Source organism: Phyllobates terribilis, unplaced genomic scaffold (genome assembly GCF_046119375.1).
Source record: "Phyllobates terribilis strain yellow unplaced genomic scaffold, ASM4611937v1 Scaffold_3__8_contigs__length_932513732, whole genome shotgun sequence".
NCBI classification, from domain to species: domain Eukaryota; kingdom Metazoa; phylum Chordata; class Amphibia; order Anura; family Dendrobatidae; genus Phyllobates; species Phyllobates terribilis.
Window position 1 is genome coordinate 127,756,039 of NW_027362763.1, and position 11,264 is coordinate 127,767,302.

General features: G+C 44.1%; 1 protein-coding gene across 7 annotated transcripts in view; it reads left to right on the forward strand.

The window, feature by feature from the left end:
* The window catches only part of CYRIA (CYFIP related Rac1 interactor A), a 52,971-nt gene extending 42,564 nt beyond the window's left edge, over positions 1-10,407 (forward strand). For all 7 annotated transcript variants that reach the window (XM_073674134.1, XM_073674130.1, XM_073674133.1 and 4 more), the window contains 7 exons: positions 2,366-2,502; positions 2,608-2,685; positions 3,497-3,613; positions 3,899-3,978; positions 6,442-6,568; positions 7,794-7,864; positions 8,120-10,407. In XM_073674134.1, the coding sequence (XP_073530235.1) occupies positions 2,366-2,502; positions 2,608-2,685; positions 3,497-3,613; positions 3,899-3,978; positions 6,442-6,568; positions 7,794-7,864; positions 8,120-8,183 (674 nt within the window). In that variant the 3' untranslated portion in view covers positions 8,184-10,407. The remainder of the gene's footprint in view (positions 1-2,365; positions 2,503-2,607; positions 2,686-3,496; positions 3,614-3,898; positions 3,979-6,441; positions 6,569-7,793; positions 7,865-8,119) is intronic.
* The last annotated feature ends 857 nt before the right edge of the window (positions 10,408-11,264 follow it).

Consider the following 11,264-nt stretch of genomic DNA (forward strand, 5'->3'; position numbering starts at 1 on the left):
AGCTGAAGGTCATCCAGCCGACCTGTTATGATCTTCTCATCTTACCCTTCACGTATGTGGTGGCTGGATTTGGGATGTGATCAGGCTTGGACTGGCCCAAAGGTGAATCCTCCGGTGGGCCCTCTCTTATATGAGCAGTACTTGGCACAATATACTTAAATCGCGATGTACAGACACAGGAGCATCTTATTCATGTAACAATCTACCCAGGTCATTGTTACATCCATTTGTGATTAAGGATAATGTCACATTTTTATGTAGCTGAAAAGTGGGGCCCTGGAGATGGTTACTGGTGGGCCCTTGGCTCCCTAGTCTGACATTGGATGTCAACTATGGCTCCGTGTTGTAACTGTGTGCCTAAACCAAGGGGTGCGCGCTATTGCAATGATTTGGCAGCACATCCTACTACAGAGCTACCAAACCATTCTCACTCCAGAGAGGGGTATCCGGGGGGTAATATAGGGCCAATTTATAAACCCATAACTGACTTGGCATCCATGCACAATGAGTTACTGCGTGCATCAGCCCTTTTACTGAAAACTGTCACAGCTTTAACAGATTCAAAACCGGGCACATCTTTTGGTTTTTTCATACATGTCGTTTAAAGCGCTATAAACAAAGTTTCTCTTTCGAATATTCAAGTAATTACCCCCCCCTTTTTTTTTTTTCTCCTGTTCCCCATTCTGCAACAAAACTATCTATATAATTGTCTTATCCCGTCTGTCTGTCTGTCCTGGAAATCCCGGGTTGCTGATTGGTCCGGCCGCGGCCAATCAGCGACGCGGCATTTCAGAAAAACATGGCGGCCATTAGCGGCTCATGTGTGGCACGGAGGTCAGCAGCGATGCAGCCGGCTGCTCGCAGCATAAGGCCCCCGACCGCAGGCGCCGCTGACCTACATGCGGCTATCGTCGGAAGATCAGCAGCTACGGCCGCTTATCTCCCGAGGACAAGTGTGACGCCCCTCCCCTCCCCTCCTCTCCTTTCCCCTCCCCTCCCGTCCCTCCCCCCGCTCGATCAGGACCCCGGCACCCGGCGTCATACTTACCCCTCCCCGTGCCTGCGCAGCAGCTCCTGTGTCTTCCGCTGCAGCTCTGTGACGTCTCAGGTCAGAGGGCGCGGTGACGTCTTTACACCGCGCTCTCTCCTGACCGGTCACAGCGCACACCGTGAAGATGCCGGCTACGCTGGAGTCCAGAGAAGCAGTGAGGTGAGTATTGGATTTTTATTTTTTTTTGTATGGGGCCATAGGGCACCTGCATGGGGCACTATGGGGGGATGTGACAGCCTGCATGGGGCATTATATGGGGGGAGAGGTGACATCCTGCATGGGGCATTATATGGGGGGAGAGGTGACATCCTGCATGGGGCATTATATGGGGGGGATGTGACATCCTGCATGGGGTATTATATACGGGGGATGTGACATCCTGCATGGGGTATTATATGCATGGGGTATTATATATGGGGGATGTGACTTCCTGCATGGGGCATTATAAAGGAGGGTCGGGAGACATATGCTAGAATACCCGATGCGTTAGAATCGGGCAACCATCTAGTAGTTTTATATAGGGGACACTTTTTGTTTTCCCTCTGGGGCAAAGCTTGGATTGCCAGTGGCTTGTGCCTCCCGTTAGGTCATAGACGGCCTTTGAAGGGGCACTTAAAGGGGTTGTGTCACCATAAAGAATACTTTTAACCAAACAGGAAATGTGGAAATAAATGGTAAAAATTTTACTGCATTCAATTAATACCAAGCTTTTATCTTCTGAAGTATACTCCCTAGCGCCCCTGGCGTTATTCCATTCCGTCCTTGCAGTGGGCGATCAGCTGGCTGAGTTTGCACAGTCCCTGTCATCATAAGAGGCCCCCCCAACTCCCCACCCCCAGCGTGCACTCTTATGATGACGGGAACTGCACAAACTCGACCAGCTGATCACCCACTATGAGGACGTAATGGAATAATGCCAGGAGGCGCTAGGGAGCATACTTCAGAAGATAAAAGCTTGGTATTTATTGAATGCAGTATTATTTTTAATAACTGTAAATTACAAAAACGTTTATTTCCACATTTTCTTCTTGGTTAAAAGTATTCTTTATGGTGGTACAACCCCTTTTTAAGGTGAAAATAAAAATTTCAATATTTATTTCCCATGTGACCGGGGCTGGTATAGTTAGCCCTAGTTACAGGGGAAATGCAGCCTCCTGGGTGCATAGCAGAGCTGTCTGGGTGGGACTCCTCTGACTCAGCATCTCCTGCTTCCTCCTATACACAGCAAATACATAATTATTACTACTGGATGTAGCAATATTTGATTTCTCTGTTGCATTTTCTGCAATTTTGCTTTCTTTTAATTTCCCGCAGAAAAAGCTTTGCAAAGTTTACTGGAGTCCTTGACCTGCCCTCCTTACACCCCCACACAACACCTGGAGCGGGAGCAGGCCCTGGCGAAAGAATTTGCTGAAATTCTGCACTTTACACTTCGCTTTGATGAACTGAAGGTAACAGCAACACGAGAAGGTGATGTGTCTGCAGTTTTGCGGATGGGAAAAATAAAATCCCCCGTTATAACATCTTATAATGTGATTTCTTTTTTTTTTTTATAGATGAGGAATCCTGCAATCCAAAATGACTTCAGTTACTACAGGAGGACGATAAGTCGTAACAGGATAAACAACATGCATGTGCGTATATACCAGAGATACTCCACTGATAAATCTATAGTTGCCTTTTGGACGTATAAAAAAAATCCTAAATTATTTATCTTTTTTTTTCCCTTACTAGTCTTCTGTATGATATCCGTTTTTATACCTCAGCAGTCATTAAAAATTTATAAGACCAAATACAGTTTCTTATGTTACATTATTCTCTCTCTGTAAAAAAAAAAATGGACACTATATGGTTGTTCCGTACGGAATCCATTTTAATCTTTTTGCACATCCATAGACTTAAATGGCTGGCTCTCATCTGACACACAGAAGAAGAAACTATTGCATACTGCGATATTGTGCTCAGATTTGGTCCCTGAAATAATAAAATCGCTCATTTGCTCAGCCCCATTTTAAACATTTGGTAAAGTGCTTTCCATTTTATTTTGCAGGACCTTAGGTATCCATGGTAACGACCACTGATATAGTGACAGCTAGTTGCTAGTAGTTGTAACCATGGATACCTAAGGTTCTGCAATGCCCTGCACATGGGGTAAGAGACATAGCGAATCAAAAAAAACTATACTACATTTCTAATTGGAGGTATTTGCTAATATTATTATTATTTTTACACCTACTATATATTGGGATAGGATCTTGGAGTTGGGAATACCCCTTTATCTCCATATTGTATACGGTATGTAAAAGATGTGACGTCACAGCTAGATTTTTTTTTTTGTTAAGATCTGCAGCGCCCCCAACTGTGCATTGTAAAATATTTTAATGTGTGAAAAGTGTTTTATGGCGATTAGACCTGTAACCATCATTGTGATTCATCTGATTACAGTTAGATATCGAAAATGAAGTCAACAATGAAATGGCGAACAGGATGTCCTTGTTCTACGCTGAAGCCACGCCAATGCTGAAGACGCTCAGCAACGCCACCACCAGCTTCGTGTCCGACGTGAGTCTGCCGGACGTAGGGCTGAAGATTTCTGGATTAGGGCTCTAAGGCCACGTTCACACATTTAGTATTTGGTCAGTATTCTACATCAGTATTTGTAAGCCAAAGCCAGGAGTGGGTGATAAATACAGAAGTGGTGAACATTTTTGCTATTATACTTTTACTCTGATTGTTCCACTCCTGGTTTTGGCTTACAAATACTGATGTAAAATACTGACCAAATACTGAACGTGTGAACGTGGCCTAATGGTCGATTTTATTGATTATTTTTTTTCCCTCTCATAGAACAAAACTTTACCCATTGAAAACACAACGGATTGCTTGAGTACCATGGCCAGCGTGTGCAAAGTCATGCTTGAGACACCGTAAGTTTCTACTCGCAGGGGATGTGTGGGGTGCGCCGCCCACTAATAAGTTTAGCAGGCCGGTGGGATGACTATATATTAGCGGTGGTCAGCAGTCCAGTGTCCCCCGGACCAGGTACAGCGCTCTTATCACCACATGAATTTCCTGATGAGCTTCTCAGACTTGCATTCTTCAGCAAATTTGTGGCTGTAAAGTAGATGGACAAGATAGTAATTATAGGGACACTTGAGGCTTTTTTTTTTGTGTGCAAAATTTTTTCCCACGAACAAAAGTTGATTTTAATCAATAGATCTTGGAATAATAATAACTTCCACAATTTGATGTGATTAAATAAAATGTTCCTGTGCTGAGATAATCTTATAAATGTGCCCCTGCTGTGTACTGTGTAATGGCTGTGTCTGACCGTACAGCAACACCCCTTTAATCGTATTTCTTATTTTACAAAACTTTGGCATTCTTGTTTACCACTAAAAGTAGCCATCCGATATGGTGCCACCTTAGTCAAAACCCAAAACGGGCACACTTTTAGGCTGTGTGCCCACGTAGCATTTTTCAAGCGTATATGCTGCGGAATTTCCGCAGCGTAAACGCTTGAAAAACGCATGTATATCCGCACCCCATGGTCCCCAATGGGATTCCGCAAGTTCTATGCACATGCTGCGGATTTTTCCGCAGCGTTTATGCCGCGTTCAAAAATCCGCAGCATGTCATTTAATTTTGCGTTTCCGCAAGCGGAATTGCCTTAGTCCAATGCATAAAAAACGCAAGGCAATTCCGCATGTGGAAAACGCGTGATAAACGCGCGAAAAATGCGCGATAAACGCGTGCGGAATTCCGCATGCGTTTTTCCGGGAGAGGACTTGCATTTATGCAGCAGAAATTTTCTGCTTCATAAATGCAACGTGGGCACATAGCCTTAGAAGGCTACACCCACACATCTGCATGAATGCTGCTATCTGGAGCGATTCTTCTCAGGTGTCATCCTAGTTGCATCCGTTCTTTTTTTTTTTTTTTCATCTATTTTTTTCACTGAAGCAGGTGGACTGTTTTGACTTTTTTAGCCTTTGTAAAGAGTCAATGTCGAAGTTAAAAATGGATGAAACTCTGATGTCGCGCTGAAGTACACTGTGTGGTTATGTGCACACAGTGCCTTTTTCAAACGGATTACCAGAATTTGCCTAAAAAAGCACCGCAAAACTGCCGCAAATACATGGATGTGATGCACAGCAACGTCAAATCGAGATTGCTGTGCACATGTTTCAGTTTGTCATTTCTTCTTTTAAAACAGTCAGGGATTCCCGAAAAGAAGTGACATGTTTATTCTGCTGGTGTCTTCGTCTGGAAGCTATCCGTGCTCTAGAATAGAAGACATGGGTATCAATTGCCGGCCACGAAAACAACGGTGAAACCACCAGCGGAGCTGCTTCACCTACAACCCCGCCGGTGGTTTTCTGAAGCGGCTTTGTGAAGGAAAGATATCTTGTTCACATAGTCTTCAGTGTGACATTAGTTTGACCATAGATTTTAATGGCAGAGTCTGATCCGCAAAACAGATGAAAATAGGACCTGCTTCAAGTTTCACGGACCGGAGACCAGACCCATTTTTAACATTGATGTGTGTATGGGTCAGCCGAGGGGGAAAACGAAATGCACAGCACAAGGACGTGTCCCAAGGTTGTGTGAATGTAGCCCAAGATCAGTGTCTATTCCTTTTCTTCCCTGGATTCTCCTCTGGCCCGAAGACCCATCACCAGGAGGTGCGAAGTCTGGGAAGTTGAAGCTTCCAACAAATGTCCCACGTTCATGCCAAACCTGTCACTCCATCAAACTCTTCTTAGTCTTGAAGAATTGTGGGACATAAGTACCAGCAGTCCCACACCGATCTTGGTGTTTTAGGTTGGAATACCCCATTAAATATGGTGTTGGGCTTCCTACTCCAGCTACAGGTAAAGAAGGGCCCATACCCAAAATATACGGCTCCAGTCTAGATCCCAACCATTACTAAATCCCCTCCTTCCTTGACGACACACACAACTTCTGCATCATTAGTTGTTCTCCAATAAAAAAAGTTCTAAAAGGCTGAAAAAATATTTTATATAGATATATTTTCTGGCTTTCTCCTTTTTACGCCAGTTTTTATCTATTCCTTACGGTGACTGGAGGTATTAAAGAGATCAGGCAGGGCTTCTATAAGGTTCAGTATTGCTCTTGCAACTTCCAAGAATATTATTTGATATGGGGGAGCCATTTGGCGATTTCTAATTATTGTGTTTTTTTTTTTTAAATTGATAGTGTTTTGCATTTTGGGAACCACTTGTTCCATTGTTCCTTTTCTTATTGTTGGTTTTGGTGCATGCACTGGGGGCAATAGTCAGAGGTGGGAATATCATGATTCAGGTATTTACTTAGTTGTTAGTTTTTATACTTATTTGCTTTTTTTTCCCATTTTTCTGTGTCTGTAGAGAATACAGCAGCCGGTTCACCAGTGAAGACACGCTCATGTTCTGTATGAGAGTAATGGTCGGTGTTATCATTCTTTATGACCATGTACATCCAGTAGGAGCGTTCTGCAAGACGTCCAAGATTGATGTAAGATGCCAGATGTGATGGTGTTCCCCGTGAAGTGTACATCCATGCCACAAAATATGACTGTTCTCTATAGTGTGCCGCCTGACGCGCCTGTATCCCCTCGGTCCCGTCTGCTGCCAACGCGACTATATCCTGTTGGTGGGCGTGTGCTGCCCGACGCAACTGTATACCCTTGGTTGTGTGCCGCCCAATACAATTGTATCCCCTTGGTCATGTGCCGCCCTACGTGACTGTATCCCCTCGGTCCTGTCTGCCCCCTGACTCGACGGTATCCCCTCAGTCCTGTCTGCCCCCCGACGCGACTGTATCCCTTTGGTCGTGTGCCGCCCAATACAATTGTATCCGCTTGGTCGTGTGCCGCCCTACGTGACTGTATCCCCTTCACTCCTGCGCTGCCTGACGCGACGGTATATCCCTTGGTACCACAACAGTCACTTGGGGGACTTTCTGGCCCTCGCTCTAGGGCACTGCGGAGGTCTCAGCAGTCGGACCCCAATGGTCACACATGTATAACCTATCCTGTGACTACAGCTGCTTTATATACTCCCCAGAAGTGAAAGCAATGTTTGTTAGGCCTGATAATTGGAGCTTCTCATGTATTTTTTAGTCTAGTCTTATGACTGTGGCCATATTGTCCCTCTCTGCTCTTTCTATACGGACAGTGCAGTGGAGGTGTGCGGTTTATTGTCGCTTTAATGAACGGGGAATAATTGACTTTTAAATATATTGTGGACGTTTTCCAGAAAGAGATTCAATATAGCATATCCCCCAAAAATCATTGAGATGCATACAGGGCCTTACTTGTATGGAGAGTGTCACTGTCTTGCCTAACCTCTGCCTCCTTCAGTACAGTAGTAACTATTTCCCAGTCTACACAGCAAAGCCGGCAGATGAGCTACAGAAAACTAGAATTATCCTATGCACTCTGGATTTTTTTATTAGATGTGTGTAGCTTAATTTGGTTAAAGACTCTTATTATTCGCAAAATAAATTCAATACAATATCAGGCTGCAGTGCACATCACAACCACTGGGTGGCCATATAGACACATACAGCATAAACCTCTCCTGACAGAGTGTCCCAAAGTTATGTTTTATTTACAAAGTTGATCATCTCGTGCTACTCATCTCAGGATATGTTGAGTGTGTGTGTATTATATTATATTATATTCTCAATATCAGGATATGATGTTTTTGGCTTCTCTTTGATTTGTTTTTCTCCGCAGATGAAAGGCTGTATAAAAGTATTGAAGGAGCAGCCGGCAGATTCTGTGGAGGGCCTATTAAATGCACTCAGGTAGAGTACACAGCGCAGCTTGTCTGTTCCTGCGACGGCCGTATAAATACAGTGTAAAGAGCCAGGGCAGTGCAGCTCCGTACGCCTCATAGTGGTCATTCTTGGATACTGCATCTCTGCGCATAAAAGTGAATATGATCTTGGCTGCGGTATCAGACAATGGCCCTTACAAAGTATACAGAGACAATCCCACCGATATTAATGACTTAAGTCATGGACAACCCCTTTAATTTCATTCCTTCTCTTTCGTTGCAGGTTTACTACAAAGCACCTGAACGACGAAACAACTTCGAAACAGATCCGAACGATGCTTCAGTAAAATCCTGCGCGTGAAGGGGATACTTTTACTGACCTCAGAAGATGTATATGTTTACATAATTTAATACAGATTGATGTTAATACTTATGTGTATTTACATAGCCATTACCTTTTTCGTCACTGAATCTTAGACTTATATACTTGTCTTGAGCTCTTCAGGGGCTGGCGGGCTCTTCTGCTCGCAGGTCAGGGTGGTCGTGTCCGACCACCGCCTGAAGGGTGATTGATCTGACTGATTTAGCACAACCTTACATTTACATACACGATTATTTTTTTTTGGACTTGCAAATTGAACAAATTGTATGTTCTTTTGAGTTTTTTTTTTCTTTTACCAAAGTGCTTAAACCATACTTTAATACTGTGTGAATTGGTTGGTTGTATCTGCTGTTGTGTTTTTACGTGTCGGTTTGTCCTATGATGAAGTTTAGGCACTGTTTTATTCTAATTGTTTCATCTCCGATGTCAGGTCTGCTGCCTTTAAGTGCATTGAACACCACTACATCCCCCTCCTCCCCTCACCCTCCCCCCCCCCCCAAAAAAAATCACCAATAATTTATAACTAGTCACCACCAACAGCTGAATAGGGTTGTAGGGTGGTGACAAATATGGCTGCTATTGCCGTGTCCACGGTCTGTGCCACCCAGCTTTTCTAAGTTCCTGAATGGTTGGTTATCGCTGCTAAATTAAGCAGTGACTCATGTCCTACCCCCTTTTATACATGTGGGGAACACAGCGATGTATAGAGTCCTGGTGGCTCCTCACTATATGTGCTGTAGAAATTGTAAAAAAAAAAGGCACAAATCTGGTCCAGCGGCCACATCCGTCTGTGGCTGCTAGACCAGAGTGAGGCGAACCTTCGGTATCCCCGGTGCCTTAAAGGGTTTCTCCAGTACAGCTTGCTTCCTTCGACCGCAAGGTATCATGTGCTAATCTTACACATGAGGTGCACAATACCGGTCAGCACTGCACACATTTTGGCAAGTACCCATGGATCAACGGACATGCGTCTTGGCCAGGTACCTATAGGACGGGCACATTATTCCTGCCGACTATGGATGAGTCTTGTCAGGCACTTTTACAACGGGTGCACACTTGGCAGGTACATAGAGGATGGGCGCCCATGACTTGCTTTCCGGGCACCTATATAGCCGGACACACATTAAAGCAGGTACCTAGAGGACTTGCCGGCTGTGCATGCATCTAGTCAGGCACCTGACATACGTCTTGACGGGTACCAATAGGACGGGCACGTTATTCCTGCCGGCTATGGATGAGTCTTCTCTGGCACCTTTAGCACAGGTGTATAGAGAATGGGCGCACAATACGTGCTGGCTGTGCACCTATATAGCCGGACACCAGGTAACTAGAGGGTGGACGCACAATACTTGCTGGCAGCGCATGCATCTAGTAAGGCACCTATAGGGTAGCCGGATACACATGCCTTTAGTACAGGTGCACAATACTTGCCGGCAGCGCATACATCCTAATAGACACTTCTCAACCAGATATCGGCTCCACGCGAACCCCACCTGGAAGAAGCCGCTGCTGGTGAACCCCTTTAATATGCCATTCCATGGAACTTGCCGCAGAATCAAGCAAAAAAAGCCTCTGTATGAACACGATGGCACAGTTTGTCCCCATGTGGGCACTGCATTACTTCTCAGAGTTCGTGTGGGGCCATAATACGGTCTTCCAGGGTGATTTGCTGTTTAAAGCCATGTGCCGATCCCTATGGGCGCGGTAATAATGGCCATATTGGTTGCTGCTCAGCTTTCCCCGGATTAGATTTCCAGCTGAATGTCATTTTTTTACCATCTTACAAAGGAGGACAATTCAAGGTTTAGTTCTTATGTTTACTGGTGATTTTTTTTTTTATTAGAAGAAAATGCTTTTTCTTAAATTTCCACAAGTGATGGAGAAGAAGGTGTGCACTGGGGACATTGGACGTCTGCGTTGTAGAATACGGCGGCTTTTTATGCTCTCCGGTTTTATTCTTATTCTTTTGTGGCCAGTTTTGACGTAAAGGTTGGCTGATTGTGGATCAGTGCTGCTAACAGATGTCTGCTTGTATTGTACTCCTCCGTTACAGAGCATGAGCTAACACTCCCCGTACAGTATAAAGAGAGTCCAGATCTTATATATTAATGCTCTATCTATGAAGTCCCTTTTATAGAAGTCCTGATTGCTACTCCATTGCAGTACCAAATAAACTGAATTGTAATAGACGTTCTGATTTTTATTCGTTTTACTTCCTTTCGTTTTTGCCTTTTCACCGCTGCTAAAATCAGGTTTGGTATTGAAATCTGTACATTCTGTTCTATTGTAGAAGTTTTCTCTGTGGACTTCTGAACTTCTTGAAAACTTTAAAGGGCAAGTCACCTTTTACAACCAAATTTTGCATCTAAAATGAAACAAAAAATTTAAGAAAGCACCTTTAAAAATAAAAATCCTTGGTGACCGATGATGTTTTTATAAGTTTAAAATGTTTTTTTTTTTATATAAAAAAAAACAAAACTTAAAGGGGTTATTCAGGACTATATTAGTTCTTAGGCCCACAGTTTAAAAAAAAAAAAAAAAACCTAACAGGCAGGTAGTTGGTAATTACCTTCCTATTGTGACCGGCGCCGATCTCTGCCGGCACAGATGTCTCCTGCCGGCGATTCTGTGGCTTCTGCAGACGATGACCGCATAACAGCTTCTCTTAACCTCTGTTGAAGGGGCGTGACTTCTGAGGCCTTGCTGATTGACAGCCAGCTCCCTGCTGCCTAACTGTGGGGAGCCAGCGGTCAATCAGCATGACTTCTGGGCTGCTCTGTCGATAAAGTGTGACTGCCGAAGAAGAGCTGCTCTGTTGACTTGGAGCAGCTGAATCGTCGGTAGGAGCAGCCAGTGACCGCTCTGAGACTGCACATGATGGAGCAGGCAGATAGTTGCTAACTAGTTAGCAACTATCTGCCTGGCTATTTTTTTTTTGTCTCAAAAAAAAAAATGTAGTATTCGACAACCCCTTTAAATCTCCACCCTTTAACCAATCTGATAAAGTTAAGAAAAAAATGATCCTATTTGTTCTTTTATGGATGTA